At 37.9% G+C, this 19,567-nt stretch overlaps 1 protein-coding gene across 1 annotated transcript in view; it reads right to left on the bottom strand.

Annotated features, from left to right (window-relative positions):
* Window positions 1-19,567, bottom strand: part of eif3hb (eukaryotic translation initiation factor 3, subunit H, b) — an 86,953-nt gene that overhangs the window by 12,998 nt on the left and 54,388 nt on the right. Inside the window, exons 4-5 of the mRNA XM_063013170.1 lie at window positions 14,058-14,157; window positions 11,691-11,840 (exon numbers count right to left, since the gene is read on the bottom strand). Coding sequence (XP_062869240.1) covers window positions 11,691-11,840; window positions 14,058-14,157 — 250 coding nt within the window. The remainder of the gene's footprint in view (window positions 1-11,690; window positions 11,841-14,057; window positions 14,158-19,567) is intronic.

The following is a 19,567-nucleotide window of genomic DNA, read 5'->3' as shown; positions in this document are numbered from 1 at the left end:
TTAATACCCTAAAACTATTTTACACAAAAACATTTTGACAAAAGGAAAAGCCTGAATAAGTAAAAATTGTATTACTGTTGCTCAGTTGCCCAGGTTTGTCTCTCCTTTTACTATATAATACATCTTCACAATGGATTAAGACATCTTTTTAAAAACCTTCAGGAAATCTTTAGTAAGACAAAACAAGGTTACTCTTAAAAACCCACACCTGGCTTTTCAGTTTCAGTACAGCATTAATCTACATTAACGGACAATTAGATATAGATGTGTGTTACATTAATCTTCCAAAAAAATTAAGTCCACTGAGAAGACAAATGAAAAGCAAGTTGCCAGTTTTTATACAGTATTTTAAGGTTGCTGTTAAGAATCTTCAGTTAAAAGGGCTTGCTACACAATCAACAAAGTAAGTTCTGTTGCTCTTAAACACACCTTTTCCACATAAACCTGTAGATCACCTTAAGTGAACTTTCTGACCATAGGATACAATGGAATTTATATTTCTGATTGGAACACTATTAAATGACTAGCATTGACAAAGTGCTTAAAAACCCCAACAACACAGCTGAACCTAAAACACAAATACCGGTACAACACACAACAATTTTGTCAGCATTTTAGTCTTTTTATAGTGCTGGGAATTGTCCACCGCTCAAACATTGTCTGGTCAGTGGGGGTCCTATAGGCCTCCCTTTTAAGTAATGAATGAGGTAGAGGGTGTCAGTAATGGTATACCAACATAGTATATCTATATGGTAGGTGTGGCAGATCAGCTACATAAGTGACAGCATTTGATGTATATACATATACAAAAATGTAAGTAAAATCAAGCCTAAAACATTACAAAAAAGAAAAAAGCGTTTTTGTCTATATAAAGAATATATACAGGTGCTGGTCATAAAATTAGAATATCATGAAAAAATTGATTTATTTCAGTAATTCCATTCAAAAAGTGAAACTTGTATATTACATTCATTCATTACACACAGACTGATATATTCCAAATGTTTATTTCTTTTAATGTTGATGATTATAACTGACAACTAATGAAAACCCCAAATTCAGTATCTCAGAAAATTAGAATATTACTTAAGACCAATACAAAAAAAGGATTTTTAGAAATGTTGGCCAACTGAAAAGTATGAACATGAAAAGTATGAGCATGTACAGCACTCAATACTTAGTTGGGGCTCCTTTTGCCTGGATTACTGCAGCAATGCGGCGTGGCATGGAGTCCATCAGTCTGTGGCACTGCTCAGGTGTTATGAGAGCCCAGGTTGCTCTGATAGTGGCCTTCAGCTCTTCTGAATTGTTGGGTCTGGCATATCGCATCTTCCTCTTCACAATACCCCATAGATTTTCTATGGGGTTAAGGTCAGGCGAGTTTGCTGGCCAATTAACAGGGATACCATGGTCCTTAAACCAGGTACTGGTAGCTTTGGCACTGTGTGCAGGTGCCAAGTCCTGTTGGAAAATGAAATCTGCATCTCCATAAAGTTGGTCAGCAGCAGGAAGCATGAAGTGCTCTAAAATTTCCTGGTAGACGGCTGCGTTGACCTTGGACCTCAGAAAACACAGTGGACCAACACCAGCAGATGACATGGCACTCCAAACCATCACTGACTGTGGAAACTTGACACTGGACCTCAAGCAACATGGATTCTGTGCCTCTCCTCTCTTCCTCCAGACTCTGGGACCTTGATTTCCAAAAGTAATGCAAAATTTACTTTCATCAGAGAACATAACTTTGGACCACTCAGCAGCAGTCCAGTCCTAGCCCAGGCGAGACGCTTCTGACGCTGTCTCTTGTTCAAGAGTGGCTTGACACAAGGAATGCGACAGCTGAAACCCATGTCTTGCATATGTCTGTGCGTGGTGGTTCTTGAAGCACTGACTCCAGCTGCAGTCCACTCTTTGTGAATCTCCCCCACATTTTTGAATGGGTTTTGTTTCACAATCCTCTCCAGGGTGCGGTTATACCTATTGCTTGTATACTTTTCTACCACATCTTTTCCTTCCCTTCGCCTCTCTATTGATGTGCTTGGACATAGAGCTCTGTGAACAGCCAGCCTCTTTAGCAATGACCTTTTGTGTCTTGCCCTCCTTGTGCAAGGTGTCAATGGTCGTCTTTTGAACAACTGTCAAGTCAGCAGTCTTCCCCATGATTGTGTAGCCTACAGAACTAGACTGAGAGACCATTTAAAGGCCTTTGCAGGTGTTTTGAGATAATTAGCTGATTAGAGTGTGGCACCAGGTGTCTTCAATATTGTACCTTGTCACAATATTCTAATTTTCTGAGATACTGAATTTGGGGTTTTCATTAGTTGTCAGTTATAATCATCAACATTAAAAGAAATAAACATTTGAAATATATCAGTCTGTGTGTAATGAATGAATATAATATACAAGTTTCACTTTTTGAATGGAATTACTGAAATAAATCAACTTTTTCATGATATTCTAATTTTATGACCAGCACCTGTATATTTAACTGTTTTGATTCAGACTTAGTAGATGGACAGGTGTTAAAGTAGCTTTTTATGTCCAAACAGCTTCAAATACAATGCAATAATGCTGTTTTTTTGCAGGACTGTAAAGTAAAACAAAAAGGTATCCAAGGTAGGAAAGTGAAATATGTGTATGTTGCTGCCTCTACCAGGGAAATTATAAAGTTTGCTGGCTCTGCAGGTTTAGCAGAAAAGTAAGCAAGTGTGTGTATGTATGAGTGTGGCCCTAGAAGGAGGGTCTTTTTTAATGTTTCTGAAGAGGCTTTCTGTCGTGGTGTGCCAGCTCTGATGAATGAGGGCAGGGATCCCAATATGACCTCCATCTTTTCCCATGAACCTCATTATTCAGTCTTCAATGAGCTCGGAATACACTCTCCCACACAAGCTAGATTACACACACACTCACTCACCCACGTCCTTATAGTATACCAGTATACAGAAACAGATTTTGTATCTGCTTGGGCACAAAATTAATGCACAGTTGCTTGTGGGGTTGATTTATGTCTTAACACTTTACAATGCCTTTAACATTCTGAAAAATTGTCTAATAAAACAAAACTAATATTTACATAAAATGTCAAAGAGAACATCATAAAATTAGAAAAACAATTATTACAACAGTATTATAAACAATTCTACAGTATGTAGTACGTATACACATTAAACATACTTTAATACATACTCTACAGTATACGTATACACACATACATACATATGCACTTGTGAATATTCATCCCCTCATTAAAAGGTATTATGGTGACGCGTGTAGAACTACATACAAGCAATATCAGAAATGTAAGTTGAGATAATTTTAAGTTGAAATGAAAAACATCTAGATCACTTGACATTTGTACAAACAGTGCATGTGCACTATTGTTTTACCTCCAGTCTCAGTACTTGGTGGAAAATCCTTCTTCCTTTTGATAACCTCTAAGCTAAGCTTACTGAGGTTTATGCTGTAACTGCTTTCTTTAAATCCCACCAAAGATTTTCTATAGGAGTTAAATCTGGAGGCTGAGAAGGCCACTTCAGCATATTCTAGGATTGATTCCCTTTATTGGAACAATAGTCTAGTTATCGCCAAGGTTCAATTTCACCACAAAAGGCTTAAAATTCCTCCAAAACACCTTGGTATTTCACTGTATCCATGCTACCAGTCACATGGAAAAGATTCCTACATTGTTACTGACCCTTCTCTATAGTTAAGTGTAGGAATGGTCATAAGCCTCACATATCTTGCACCAGAGGAAAAAGCTGATCCATATGGCCAAACAGTTTAGGTTTTAATTTGTCACTTCATAACTGTGTCCCAGAACACTGTAGGCATATCCAAACTCAGTCTGGCATAATCTAGCCAACCCTATCTGTGCTTCTTGGTCAAGAGTGGCATGCATTGTGAAGTCCACTCATGAAGTCCAATCATCTTTTGATTGCCACTGACATTTATTATCAAAGCAAAAGGATGTTCCAGCAGGTACTGAGACATATGAATAATAAAGCCCATGAGTATGTGTCAACCAAACTAGATGTTTTTACTTTTACCTCAAAATTGGCATCTAACAACACATCATAAACAACACTTACCATGGAACTAAGTATTCATTTCAATGTATATATAGAGTAGAAGTAGACGTACACTGATCAGCCAACTAGCAAGCAACTCAACTTTATCCTTACAGTGCTCTCAAATCTAGGGCTCGAATTCTGTTCTGATTGATTCTATTGCTGGGTGATTGCAACAGTGACTTGCCTTGATCAATAAAATGAACAGGTCTTAACAGTAGGTACTTTCTTTTTTTAGAAATAAAAATGCATTGTTCTTACTTTTTAACATGTTATCCCAATGTCTGTCTTACATAGTAGTTGAATATACACAGATCACGTTAAAACTACCTCCTTGTTTTCTACACTCACTGTACATTTTATCAGCTCCACTTACCATATAGAAGCACTTTGTAGTTCTACAATTACTGACTGCAGTCCATCTGTTTCTCTACATATCTTTTTTTAGCCTGCTTTCACCCTGTTCTTTAATGGCCCCCACAGGACCACCACAGAGTAGGTATTGTTTAGGTGGTGGATCATTCTCAGCACTGCAGTGACAATGACAGTCAGTAATTGTAGAACTACAAAGTGCTTCTATATGGTAAGTGGAGCTGATTAAATGGACAGTGAGTGTAGACACAAAGAAGTGGTTTTAATGTTATGGCTGATCTGTGTATATTCAACTACTATGTAAGACAGACATTGGGATAACATGTTAAAAAGTAAGAACAATGCATTTTTATTTCTAAAAAAGAAAGTACCTACTGTTAAGACCTGTTCATTTTATTGATCAAGGCAAGTCACTGTTGCAATCACCCAGCAATAGAATCAATCAGAACAGAATCCGAGCTCTAGATTTGAGAGCACTGTAAGGATAAAGTTGAGTTGCTTGCTAGTGGCAGCTATTCTATAATTTTTAATTTTTAATCAAAGAGCAACCACCTTTCAACGGCGTTTTCCTGCAGTTACAATAAGAAAAACAATATGATGCAACTTGAGTACACAGCAAGACTACGGAAAACAGAGACAAACAGCTAAATTAATCTGTGCATACACAATTCAAATGCAATCATTTTCCACACAAAGCCAGAATTTAATAAGCAATATATGGGCCAGTTGTGTTAAACGATCTAGTGTTTAAAGATCCTAAACAATACTAAGATAAAAAATCTCATGGAATTGCTGAGATAACTAATTTGATCCAAATAATATTTATTAATAAAAAAAAACTATAATCTAATCTATATACCTAAAACAAAGTTATAGAATAATAATTATTACATTTAATATATTGCAAATTTATGTTTTTAAAGAAATAAATGCAAATGCTACTGTACTCAAAAATGGGCTACGTAAACATAGTGGGCCCCACTAGCAAGGCAAGCTCATTTAAAATTAAAGCTACAGTTGAACGCTACATTCTTCTTTTTAGCTAAGCCAGATTTACAGAGTCTCCCAGCACCACCCAACGCAGCACTATTCCCTCCACCCTGTTACGCACTGTAAAACTCATACTTCTTTTTTACTTCACCCAGAAAAGAAAAGGAATTCAATTTAGCCCTAGATGAAGAGAGCTGATTTGATGTGAGCCCTCAGGGAAGACAGGGGGGGGGTTAAGGCAGGGGGAATGCGTAAAAAGAACAGGAAAAAGACAGGGCGGTATTGTACTAGCTGAGCTGCAGTGGTCCAGTGTTTGCAGCCTGCTGTTACTGTGGAAACCAAAGAAGAGAGATAACTTAAACAGATGTGGAAGGAGCAAAGCAACAGAGGAAAATGAATGCTACAGCAAAGCTACTGATAAATCTGCCATGGCTGCACGCTTTCCTACTATCCCACTCATAAGAAAGTGAGACAGTGTGACCAAAGATAAGATAAACAGAGGGGTAAATAGCAAGCCATAAAGCATGTAAAAAAAAATAACGAGCACTTTAGGATTTAGAGTATTTACTTCTTGACTTTTTGCATGCTTTATTGTATCGTGGATTCGATTTTAAATAGATATAATCAACATTTTAACCATCAATCTACACTTAAAGTAAAATGTTTTGGAGATTTTATTAGACTGATCTTTAAAAGCTTTGTACACTTAGATTTAGGCAGATTATTTCATTTTTATGGCAGATCCCTTTAAGCTCTTAGCTTGAACAGCAAGCATCTGTCAACTACCATCTTCGGGGCATATCTCTGAAAGTTCTTTACTAGCCCAAGAACAAACTAAAAACCCCTCAAAGATCTGTGGAGAACCTGAAGATCCAGTGTTGCTTTAGCTAATAAAAGGTGTGATGTTGCTTCAGTCTGAGTTTATGCACCAGCACTATGGTGGTTTTCTTTGAGGGTTCCTGTATTTGATGAGAGCTGAGGCACAGAAAAATGCTGCCAGTCTTCCAGTCACTGAGTTTGTTTATTGTTTATTAGGATTTTCATGTCATGTTTTACACTTTTGGTTACATTCATGACAGACACGGTAGTTACTAGGGGTGGGTTTATAAAATAGATTTTTCGATTCGAATCGTTCTTTATTTGAACGATCCGATATCGATTCATATAAACGCGAGATCGATCTTTTAAATACGCCCCTTTTTACGGTGTACACGGAAATCTGTTACCCCTTTAATTTCGCGTGACCAGCCAGTGTTTTTTCATGCAACGAGATCTGACCTGCACATCAGTTCAGCATGGCAGAAGCTCAAGTTATGCCTGGTTCACACTACACGATTTTTGCCCTGATTTTCGCTCGGCGACGGGTCAGCGCTAGGTTCGGGAGGAACTCGGTGTTCGCTCTGCGATCAAAACTCGGCTCTCAATCAATGTGAGAAACAGCGAAGGGAAACACAGGGGGGAGGTTGTAAACAGGTGGGACAGGGGCGTAATATAGTTTTACAGTATTTCTGACCTGATTGTTCTCTACAAAACAAAATATTTATTAACCTCCAACTCACTACAGAACGATCCATGCTGCTCGTGTTGCCAAATCCACTCAGATTCCTTTATTTTTCTCCTTTTTTCTACATCAGCGCACAAACTTTGATCTCTCGCTACTTGTTGATGTGCATGTTTGGACGTGGTGTCATTAAACCTTTCATCACTTCTCACGTGTGTTTTCGTGACAAAACGTAGTTTTGGAGACCAGAGAAGCTCGCCTGTGATTTCAGTTGGAGATAGATGGTGTAGTGTAAAACCCCCCTATCACCTGTGAGTCGTGTAGTGTGAACTGTACAGCGACCCGGCAAATCAGAAAGTCGTGTAGTGTAAACTTGGCATAAGCTGTTCAACAGCCAGGTGTATGTTTACATTACATTTACAATGTTGTAGTGTGTCAGACATAATAAAAATGAATGTTACTGTTTTCTGTTTTGGATTAATTATTTATGTAAACAAAATACACAAATATTTTTAATAATGAGTGTTCTTTGTACAATTATCACATTCGTTCTCTGAACATCTTTACATATTTAAACAAAACCTGTTTAAAAAAACCTAACTCAAATATGCCTAACTGTGGTGAATCAAAATAGAATCGAATCGGAAATCGAATCGAATCGGGACCTTGTGAATCGAATCGAATCGATCCAGGAAATTAGTGGCGATACCCAGCCCTAGTAGTTACTCATTACACAAGGTTCATCAGTTCACAAGGTTATATCAAACACGGTCCTGGACAATTTAGCATCTCCAATTCACCTCACTTGCATGTCTTTGGACTGTGGGAGGAAACCGGAAAACCCGGAGGAAACACACGCAGACACAGGGAGAACATGCAAACTCCACACAGAAAGGACCCAGACCACCCCACCTGGGAATCAAACCCAGGACCTTCTTCCTGTCACTGAGAAGCACCCCTATAGCCTGATGCTGCCACCACCATGTTTCAAAGCAGGGATGGTAACAGTACCTGTTTTTCTGCCAGACATATTGCCTGCTGTGCTGCAAAGAAAGTCCTTAAGCAACCTCCAAAAGGCTTCCGTCATGCCACTCTGCCATGAAGGCCTTATTTATGGAGATATTCATAGATTCTTGTCTATCCAACAGGTTCTCCTATCTCTGCACAGGACGTTTCGAGAACTATTTGAGTGACCATTTGTTTCACTTTTACCTCCCAGACCAGGGCACTTCTTGCCACATGCCCAAATGACTGGACAACCAACTTGAAGATTCAAGGTTGTCATGCCTCTTCTTCAATTTCTTATTGAGGCCACTTGAGGCCAAAACATGAGGTCAAAACTTAGACTTAGATCCCACAATGAATAGCGGAGATCCTGACAATGCAGTGTAAGTTGTGGGCCCTTACTGACCAAGGAAAGTGTCTTTCTAAACTGTGCCTAATCAATTTAAATTGCGTGTATTCCTATTGAGTTCTAGACACATCTCTAGGATAATGAAAGAAATGGCATGTCCCAAACCACCATTTTAAATGTCACAGCAAAGAATATACAGTATTTATGAATAAAAGACATCAGTTATATATATATATACAGTAACTCTAAAAATGTTTTCCAGTTGTCATCATGGGTGATTAAGTGTAGATTTATGACTAAAAATGACAATTATACTCATTCAAATTCAAATCTACAACACAAAGTGTGCAAATAGCCAAGGGGTCTGAACACTTTTTGAATCATCTGTATATTCTTGCAGATGCAAAGTATTTATTTAAATACATTTCTTACAGCTCACAACAACAGAAGATCTCATGCATTGATAACGCAACAAGAAGGAAGGTTAGAGCTAAAACAGATCATTCTGTGTCCCAATTGGCCCCTTGCTGTACCAAATAGAAAAAAAAATAAGCCCCAAATTGGCAAAAAATATTTACTTTGGCTGATCTGTACTGCAATCTTATAAAGTAAGTAGGGTAAAAAACAGCACTGGTGATGCCGTCAGTTGTTTTGAAATGTCAAGGTGCGTCAAACATCAAGAGTGCAGTGTGCAATGAAAAGCTTGCTCATGAGGAGCCTGTTTAGATGGTAAATTACGTTCTAATAGTCTTAATTTGGCACCTAATTTTATTTAAACAAGCAAAAGCAAAATAATTGTTCATTTAACATTTTGAAAAGCAAGTTTACTTACAAAAGCACTGGACATGTTCTGTATTTCACCCTGTATAGTGCATATCATACATTTTCTCTTCCTTTATTTTAATAAATTAAGGCACAAAAACTGGCTAGCTTATGTTTCCAGAGTTCTACCAAACAAACTTCTTCTTCTTGTAACTTTTAGAGGCTGGCACATCATTAATAAAAATCTTTCAGCCCTAATGTGAAGTTATCCAACCAATAAAGGTAATTCATTTAAGCTTTATTTGCAAGCCACAAAGCTTCAACACTTTTTTAGCTGTTCATCTCTAATTTTTTTTTTTATGCTCATAAAGGTGAAAATCACAAAGAGTTTTAGTCAGAAAGCTTCTGAAAACTTTAATTACAAAGGAATCTGTTTTATATATGAGAGTATTCCATTTTGCCAGTTTAACTTCTGCATCCCAACAGGCCAGAGATAAATCAATCAATCTGATACAGACAATTGCTCACAGGTATCAGCTTGTGTGCTTTTTCATTTCATTCCGTTTTTTAATTTAGTAGTGTACTCATGAGATGTTCATTTTCCAATTAGCATTTTTTATTTTGTTAATTGTGTTCTGTGCAGCCATGATCCATGTGATGATTTTTGTGAAGTTTAAATTGTACTTTTTTCCTCCCTTTCAAGTGCAATTGAAGCAGACTCCCAGTGTCTACCAGGAGACTATAAAGGGAATTTCAGCTTTTTCATTTGTCTCCCTTCATTTAGATCCATCAAATATTTTCATAGATAAAAGGCAGCCTTGGCAGCTTTGTTTAGCACTTAAAAGAATGCACCTACTTGACAAATACTAATTCTTAAAGGAAGGGCATGAGGGTGCACAACACACATGCATTTAAATACCCACTGTAGAAATACACAGCCATAACGCAATGGTCAAATTAGCAGATTAAATCATGGCTAATTAGGATTGGATTTGTGCTCATGATTAATAAGGCTTTTCTTGGATGTAGCTTTTATACCAGCACAACTGCATAATCTGTTTGCATTTTACAACATTTCTAGTGCTAAATTGCATGTTTCAACTTTGTAAAAATTGCTGGAGATATTTCAGATAAAAGTTTTTTATGAGGTTAAATATGAAATGCTTGTCTTTATACATTTTCTGTTCAAATACGAGTAAATGTGAATTTACAAATTACTTTTTTTCCCTATTTATTTATGCATTTTCTCCCATTTTTCTCCTGATTTAGCGTAGTCAATTTGTCTTCCGCTGCTGGGGAGCCCCGATTATTAAGGTATATTTCCTGCTCACGCCTCCTCCAACCTGTGCGCAGTCCTTAGCAGACCCTTTTTTTTTTTCACTTATGCTTCTGCACAGACGCCTCTATCTGCTAATCAGGGTCCTCGCACAGCATTAGAAGACCCCACCCACATAGTCCGGTCATCCTGCCCTGACAGACATGGTAGCCAATTAGAGTCTGCTGCAGGCACTGCCAATTATGCCCGCTAGATGGCGACCGGTGGCAACGGCGAGTATCGAACCTCGAAGTTCAGAATCTCGGTGCTAGTGTGCCTTTTAAGAAGATTGAAGAGTAACATTAATATGAAGTAGGTCCTCCTATTTGCATCTTTACCAACTGTTTTAGAAAAAGATCTCTAAAAATGTTATAGTTAGACGTTCACATACTTATGGCCATATAATGTACTTGTGAGGTTGTAATTGTCAATTCTTTACTATCAATACCAATACTGCACTTGACTTTTTGTGCTGATAATAGAGCGTTGCTGGTCTATCTGTTTATAGGCAAACGCTATTAAGATGCATTAGCTAACTGTATACAGGATCAAGTACATTTAGGTTAACTTTTCACCTCGATGTTCTAAGAGAAATCAACAAGAATCAAGTCCATTCATGCTCTATTTATGAACCCTTCTTCAGACACAAAAAATGCTTAGCTGGCTAGTTTATTAGTACAGCAAGTACATGTGTGTCACACACTAAGAGACCTGTTCTTGATCCACTACAATTGGAAATCAAGATTTGTTAAGGGGCTGTAAAAGCATTCACCAGGCCTGGTTGTGTATGTTGTTCTTTTAAAGGGTTTAAAAAGAAAGGCCACTGCAAATCAATCTGTTTTTCTACTAAATGACCTCATCAATAAGATAACAGTTTTATCCAGATGGTCGAATCTTCAAACGTTGCTTCCACCAAAAGAGCAATGAGAGGTCAAATCATTTGATAATTAAAATTATATGCTGTTGCCAAATCAGTTTCCAGACTGCAACAGAGCCAAAGCAAAACACCTTACCAAGTGTAATTTATTGTTTACTTATTCTACTGTTTATTTTATTTAAAACCTACAAACACAATCTAAAAATTCAGATTTATATATGAAAAAAGTATAGATACGCACCTGTAAAATAATCATGAGTAGACGCAGCTAAATTAGTTAAAGTATACCTCACCCAACCACTTAAACAATTTAGCTAAAATTCCAGCTTATGCTTTTGATGACTTTACATCTTCGCTTCACCTTGTATTGTTACGCATGTTATTACCAGTGAATATCTTTGTTATACCCAACCAAAGCATGCAGGAGTGTGTTGGTGTTTTGAGGTACAAACCAGCTGGCGAGGCTGAGCAGCTCATGTTTATCTGCTACGGTAGACTTATCCTCCAGCTCCCACAGCAGCACATTAACGAGGTGAGAGTTCTTGATGATGATGGGAACTTCCTCAAACATGTTCTCATAGCCCATACTCGCTTTCTTCAGCCTGACAGGAGACACAAAACACATTTCCTTACTGACAAGCATCTACACCAATATAAAGCCTTTAAAGAATTACCCTATACCCGAAACACATAAATGGCATATGTAATTGATTGGGGAAAAAAAATACATGTCCAATTTCAACATTTAGCAGACACTCCTATTCAGAACAGCTAACAGAAGTGCCTCCTCAGTAAACATTTTCTTTACTCTAGTATGGAAGTAGACAATGGTCTAAGAACACAAATCTGCCAAAACCATGTTAGAACAAAGGTGCAGGTCAAAGGTTTTTTGGCTTGTGTGGGTTTTTTGATGTATAAAAGATTAGTAAGCACATATTAGTTTCAATTTAAGTGCTCAGTAATAAGGTGGGCCTTTAATCGGCTCTTGAAGATGGCCTGACGGGATGTTCATTCCACACAATGGAATACAGAAAATAGCATCAAAGCTTGTCTTTCTCAAGTTCTTAGTGGTGGATCAAGACAAGCAAAATTTGTGGCTCAAAGGTTGCGTGGCACTCTACCTTAGTTCTCTTGTTTATTTTTGGCTTTGTAGGTATGCATCAACATTTTAAACTGAATGCAGACAGCCACAGAAGGACTGTTATTATTAGTGCAGCGAATCATTCCAGTGGTCAGAAGTACTATATTACACATCCTCTGGGTCCTGTTGACATTTTATGAGGTTTTTGCATTGAGACTGATTCTGTATGTTTTCCCTTGCAGTTCAGTTCATGAACTATTAAGTGTCTGCTTTTATTAATGCTATTAATAGTAACTACTTCTACCTTTCCATAACTTACCATGCCTTGGTATTTTAACGTCTTGTTTTACACTATAGTAACATTCATGACCGGAACGGTAGTTACTCATTACACAAGGTTATATCGTACACAGTCCTGGACAATTGTGTCTTTGAACTGTGAAAGGAAACCGGAGCTACCGGAGGAAACCCACGCAGACACGGGGAGAACATGCAAACTCCACACATAAAGAACCCAGACTGCCCCACCTGGGGATTGAACCCAGGACCTTCTTGCTGTGAGGCAACAGTGCTACCCACCGAGTCACCGTGCCGCCCACCATGCCTTTTAGAATACATTGTCATAAATCAATAAATCTTTTACTGGTTTAAATCAAGGTCTAAAACAAGTCTTTATTTGTTGTGGTGTGAGAATGTGTGTGTGCATGCGATGTGTGATGCCACTTTAAATCATCCATCAGGCACCACCAGGCATATTTTGTAGGTACCATGTAATTAAAACAATATTCAATATAGGTTAGAACTATTTCCCACTGAACTTCTAAAAAGCTACTAATGACTAAGCCAACGTGATGGACAATATGTTTTGCAAACCACATCTTAAAATTGTAATCTAGATTTTGACTTTGATTTAGGCTTTTCAGCTTCAGTTCATCTACAACTAGTATGATGATGTCGTTTCAGCCTTGTAGAACGTGTACACAAAACACAGCTATAAATATGCTGTTTGCAGTTCAGCGTATTTTGCAACTAAGACCTCTCAAAAGCTAGGAAACAGGTATTCTTACTGGTGCCAATTTGCAGATTTCTATTTTTTTATCCGTTCCAAACCAAGCATTACTAGTTGCCATTATAGACACACAGTCTCAGTAGAATTTTGTTTTTAAGAAAAAAAAGATCAAGTTTCATAATTTAGCAGCGTCGGTCATGAGTTAATCAGGCAAAAAAAAAAAAATATCAGGTCTTTAGCATCCCGCTGTCTACTGAGTCTGATCACAGCTTGAGCATAAATGACCTTGTCATGTTACTGCCAACCAAACCTGTGATCATTTCACACCAGTGCTAATTTGTCAATTATCAAAAGCAATGAGGGTTAAAGCACATATAATTCACACAAGAGTGTGAATTATACAGTGTCAATTAAGGGGTGGGTCACATTTATATATAGTTTTGCCTGAACGTACAGTTACCTAACTAGCAACCCCCACCTCCTGTTGCGTGTGTGTGTGCGCGCGTGTGGGTGGGGGTCCAAGTATTAATTAGAAGGGTCAGACAACCAATTCAAACAATGTTAACACCCACATGCACCTGACAACAGATTTACCAATGACTCTGATACGAAGCAGTTAGGCTGCTTTAATAAAAAAAAAATTACATTAGGTAAATACAATTTTGATTACATGAATAAACAAGTAGACTTTCTGCTTTCATCTGTTACGTGTGTGTGTGAGTTACATACCCTTCTGAAGAGAAGTCTTTTTCTTTGTAAATATCCATGAGTTTAGGGGTCAGCCTGTAGGCCTTGAGGGACAGGGAGCCTTGTGCTGTCTTGATAGGATCTACAGACAAAGGGGAAACAAGCAAAATTGGTAAGTATACATCGCTAATCAAAACACAGTTCTGAATAAATGGTAGCCAAAATTACAGAAAAAGAACATTTCTGTTTTGTTGTTTTACTTTATGCCTTATTACAAAATTTAAAGCTTATAAAAATGAAACTATTTACAATTCTGACCCATAAAGATCTTAATTCTATTTAGTCTTAAACTTCTAAGTTTCATTTATATTATTATATGGTCTGGGCTTTAGCATCATCGTATGTTTTGAAACAAGTGGTCATTTACTATTAATCAATTGAGGGCAGTGTTCAGTATAATCACGTTTGGTTGGTCTAATTACAGGGTGCATTTGTAGATAAACACTGTTTACAATTATTCTGTGCACAAATGTGTAACTGAGCTATTTAGAACTAGATGTGGAAGGGCTTGAAAGTGTATACATTATACACAACCCTTTACAAAATACAAAATGTAATACCAAAAAAAATATAAACAATATTTTATGAACAGTTTTTTTAGGAACAACAGGCCATTTGGCCCAGAGTACTACCCATGCACAAAAGGCTTTAAACTTGCAGTACTTTTTGACCTTACCACCTGGTTTGCTAGAGTTGCAGGTTAAAAGGGATACAATGTATTTAAAGGCAACAATGGCTACTTGCATATTGTGATTGAAATGTTATGCAGACACTAGCTGAGCTTTTAAGTGAAGGTAAACTTTACATTTCTGTTGGGATTCACGTTTGCTTTGGTCAGACAGAAAGTAAAATATCTTGAATTATAATTTATTCTTGTAAGTGAAGACTTTTGAAGCAAATGGTTAGATGCAAATGGTTAGAATTCACTATTCACCACTGACTTAGTGACCATAAACTATCAGGTTGTTATGAATGCTGTTTTAAATGCTCCAAAAAAAACTAAAGCTAAAAAGAGGAACTGTACGTGGCCACTATTTCAATGGCTTCCACTTTGAAAGTAGCTCATTTATGTTAGCTAGCTGGCAAGTTAATATCTTAAACATTGACTAATGTTTGGACAAAAAATAGAAAGTGATCCAGCAAACCTTGCCATGCGTTATTTGAGTAGGATTTCTTTGTACATAAGACATTAAGTGCACTAGTCAGCAAGCTGACCCTGTTGGTTTGATCTAAATCCCTAGAGTAATTCAGCAGATTCAGAGATTAGGTTGACAATGCACAGACAGACACCTGCCTAACTGCATACAGCTAAAAGCCATAAGCTAGCATTGGTATAAGGCCCTCACTTTGAGTTTTCTTGATTGCAGCAGAGTCTTGTGTGACTCTTAGACCAATGACAGCAAACGATCACACTAAATATGTTTGCCAACTAAAAAATGAGCTTCTGTTAAATAAGCCTTTATTAAGCTTCAGTTAAAAATGCCTTTTTACCTAGTACTGGGTTACAGCCAGTCACACTGATGTGCACAATAAAGATTACATTTTCTAACACATCTGTAAAGTAGATAAAGTCAACCCCTTTTTCTGAGTCACAAAACATTTAATTATTTTGTTTAAATAATATTTCATTAGTCTGTTTTACCTTATTCTGGATAGGGTCATAGTGAGTCTCATTAACTGGGCGAAAGGCAGAAACACACCTGACAAGTCACCAATCACAGGGCAGACACACACATAAACAGGGCAGTTTTTAGTAGCTCCGGTTATCCTGACTGCATGTGTTGGGACTTGTAAGAGGAGACCGGAGCACCCGGAGGAAACCCACACGAACACAGGGAACTAATGCAAAATCCATATAGAAATGACTCTGACCACCAGTTGGAGAATCAAACCAAGGCCCTTCTTGCTGTGAGGCGACAGCTCTACCCACTAACACTACCATGCTGTCCACATAATTCATTGTATTAAATAATAATATTGAATAATATTATTAATATAATATAATAATATTATAATATAATACCAGGAACCTAGTTCAGCTTCCTAGTTTTTTTTTATTTGTGATTATGAGCCAGTTGAAAGAATGAGAAAAAGAGAAAATAAATAACATTTGTTACCTGAACAAGCACGAGCTTAAGTCAATAAAGAAGGACTACAAGGTCAACCCACTTTAAGAAAAATACAAACCATCTAATAATCCATGTCACAGGCTACTAAACAAAATATCAATTTTGGGATACGACACATTTAAAGTGCTAGCTGATGCTAATATCTGAGGAAAGCAGAATTATAAGCTGGTCATAGCCATAGTGCATTAATTCAACTGTCAGAAGGCGGACATCCACTGTCAAAATAGCTTTATTAGTTGTTTTTTTTCCACTGATGCTTGCTCATACCTGCCAGTTATCAGCGCTTTTTGACAGCTGAAGAGAGGATTCAAAAAAATTGTTGCAAAATTATGTCCACGTTCTGACGTTTAAGAAAGCTGTCTGACGTCCTGCTAAAACAACAAACTCTATAGTGTTGAAGGGAACCAATATGAAACTAAGACAGATACACATGTGGCATGTGTTGCATTATAAATGGAATTAAAGTTGACATGCCGAATAGAAACATGACAAATGAATTGGAAAAATGGAAAAAAAAAAAAAAAAATGAATAATTTATTTCCTACTTAATCCACATGAAGTTGTTAGGTGTCCTCAAACCTGCACCTACATCAGTCATTTAGCACAATAAAAAATACTACATACCAAACAGTATGTAGATTGCTTTTTCTCCCCACAGCAATAATATCTACAGACTTGAGCTATTTGTCAAAAGAGTCTGCCATGTTTGCAACTGTGAGCAGTATTTCATATTTTTTTTAAATTATTTATTATGATTTTAACATCATGTTTAACACACTTTGGTTACATTCATGACAGGACAGGTAGTTACTGGTTACACAAGCTTCATCAGTTCAAATCTTGGATGGACAATTCACCTCCACACAGAAAGGACCTGGACCGCTCTACCTGGGGATCGAACCCAGGACCTTCTTGCTGTGAGGCGACAGGGCTACCCACCGAGCCACCGTGCCGCCTAATTGTGAGCAGTAAAGACAGAATGGAGATAAGAACTCAAAGTGAATGTCTATGGCAGAATGGATGTATACAAACCAGCCTGGACCCATGTTATTCCAGGCATTTTTTTCTTATTTATCCTCCTAGAAATGTGATGCACCTGCTCTGATTGCATTATTTTACCAATTAGATTTAATCATATTGTTCAGATAATTCACCGTTATCAGATGTTGAAGATAACATAGTGTATAGTGAGCAGCTCTGCCTCTAAGAGTGTTCAGGATTGGGCTGTTCTGTACCTAAATCAGATTTTGCTGTCTGAATAGAGTCCTGTGGAAGAGGTTTCTGGCAGCTGCCAGGTGAAAATTTGTACCATGGACTCATGATAGAAAAACACATCTGGTGTGAGGAGTGCGCCTGGGGAAACTTTGACAGCAAATGGACCAGGAGGAAGGAGGCACCAGGAACACTCGAGGTTTTGTATTTATGACACCTACAAAGGCAAACAGACCCCTTCACTCGTGTCCCTTCTGAGTGCTAAATCTCTGGGCTGCACGCAAAGGGCCGGCTGAGCACCACCGCTCCCAGCTGTATCTCCTCAGCCATCAGTATGACATCCACACAGTGCAGACTAGCTGAGGTATACGGCATACACTTGTACTAGAAAAGGGAAAGCGAGGGGGACGTCCAGTGAGTGAGCCTCTAGCATTCCTAAAGGTACACATCAGCACTCCGATAGAAGGCAAAACAAACAGAGAGGAGGAAACCCTGTCTAGACTAAGCTGCTGCTGGTCTGCTACAGACACTGAGCCACTATTTACATAAGGGGGGTAATTGCAGTCCACAGTCAAACGGAGAGTAAGTAAGAGTGAGCAAGACTGAAATAGGAACAGTTTAATGCTGGATAAGAAGTTTGTTTGTTGTAATGCATAAAGTGCAATTTTAGGACTTTTCAGTGCCCAACAAATATTGGGCAGGTGCCAGAGTTTTACCTACATCAGGGATTAAACTTGGTGTGTGCCCATCTTGTTAGTAAAGTAATCTTTGCTATAGATAGAATTTATTAGGATAAAATTGCCTGCATTTTAAAATCATTGGTAATTAGTCATGTATGAGCTTCTGGTCAACTATGCAAGTGCAACGATGAGCAACAGCCACAGGGAGCACAAACTTTTAGGGGGGTGGGGGCGTGTTCAGAAACACAAGTCAACTTGAGTCATACCTAAGGCTGTTGTCACTGGAAGATGTCAGTCCAGACAGCTTCAATTTCAGTGTTTAATATAGTCAAGTACTGCATGTGGTTTTGCCAATAACTACAGTGTTGCCTGTATTTACATTTCCACTCTGAGTTTATTAGCTGTACCTCACACGTATGGCTGTAATGCAGTGGACAAGGCATTTACAAAGTCGTCAAAACAGGAAGACTTACTTGACACAATATTCACACGTTCACCAATCAGTGGGTGGAATGTTAAGTCACACCTCAGCTACAAGTCTGCATGCTATGTACGACACCAGCAAGCAAAATAAAAAATTAAAGGTTACAGGCTATAATAAATATTCAGACCCCTTGACTTTTTGCATGCTTCATTGTGCTGCTGATTTAATTTTAAGCAAACATAATTCCCATTTTATTCAGTCAATTATCTACATTTACAAGCCCATAATTAAGTGAATGTTTTTTAAAAATTGCCTAAAATCAAAACTACAATAATATTCAATTTACCAAAGTATTCACCCTTTACTGTGCCATTTTAAATAGTAGTCAGATGCTTCTTGTTTGCTTTAATCGTCTCCAATATGTGTCTAGAACTCAAGTGTAATCCAGCTGTCGCTACTGAAATGGACATGGACTTGAAAAGGCAAACACCTGGGTCTAGAAGAGCCCACAAATGTACACGGTCTTGTCAGGAAGAAAAACAAAGCCATGAAGTCCTAGAAACCGTCTGTGCATCTCAGAGATCAATTTGTGGCATGGCATAGATCAGGGCAGGGATATAAAACAATAACTAAGTGTTTCCAGGATAACAGTGGCCTTATTACTATCAAAATGGAAGAAGCTGAACACAACCTTGAACCTGCTTAGAGCTGGCAAGTTGAACAAATTGAGCATTGGAGGGGGGGGGGGGGGGGTACTTGGGTGAAGATTTCTTTGTAGTTGTTTGTATGCTAGAATTTTGTTGTTTATCTTTTGGCATGCATATACAATGTGTTCAACAGAGGTTCTTGATCCACAGAGGGAGCAAGTGGGGGCTCGGTCTTCCTTTAGCAGGTAGGTATGAGTGTGGTGTGTCCTATGCAGCATCTTATGTATAATTTGGTCCCAGCATTTTTGGGATATGGAGTTCTATCTGTTTTTATGATAGGGTGGATCTCAGAGTTTACTGGTGGTATAAAATTCCCATCCTTTTTGCCAAGCTTCTGTGG

The sequence above is a fragment of the Trichomycterus rosablanca genome, chromosome 2, assembly GCF_030014385.1.
Source record: "Trichomycterus rosablanca isolate fTriRos1 chromosome 2, fTriRos1.hap1, whole genome shotgun sequence".
NCBI lineage: Eukaryota > Metazoa > Chordata > Actinopteri > Siluriformes > Trichomycteridae > Trichomycterus > Trichomycterus rosablanca.
This window is presented reverse-complemented; position numbering and strand designations above follow the sequence as displayed.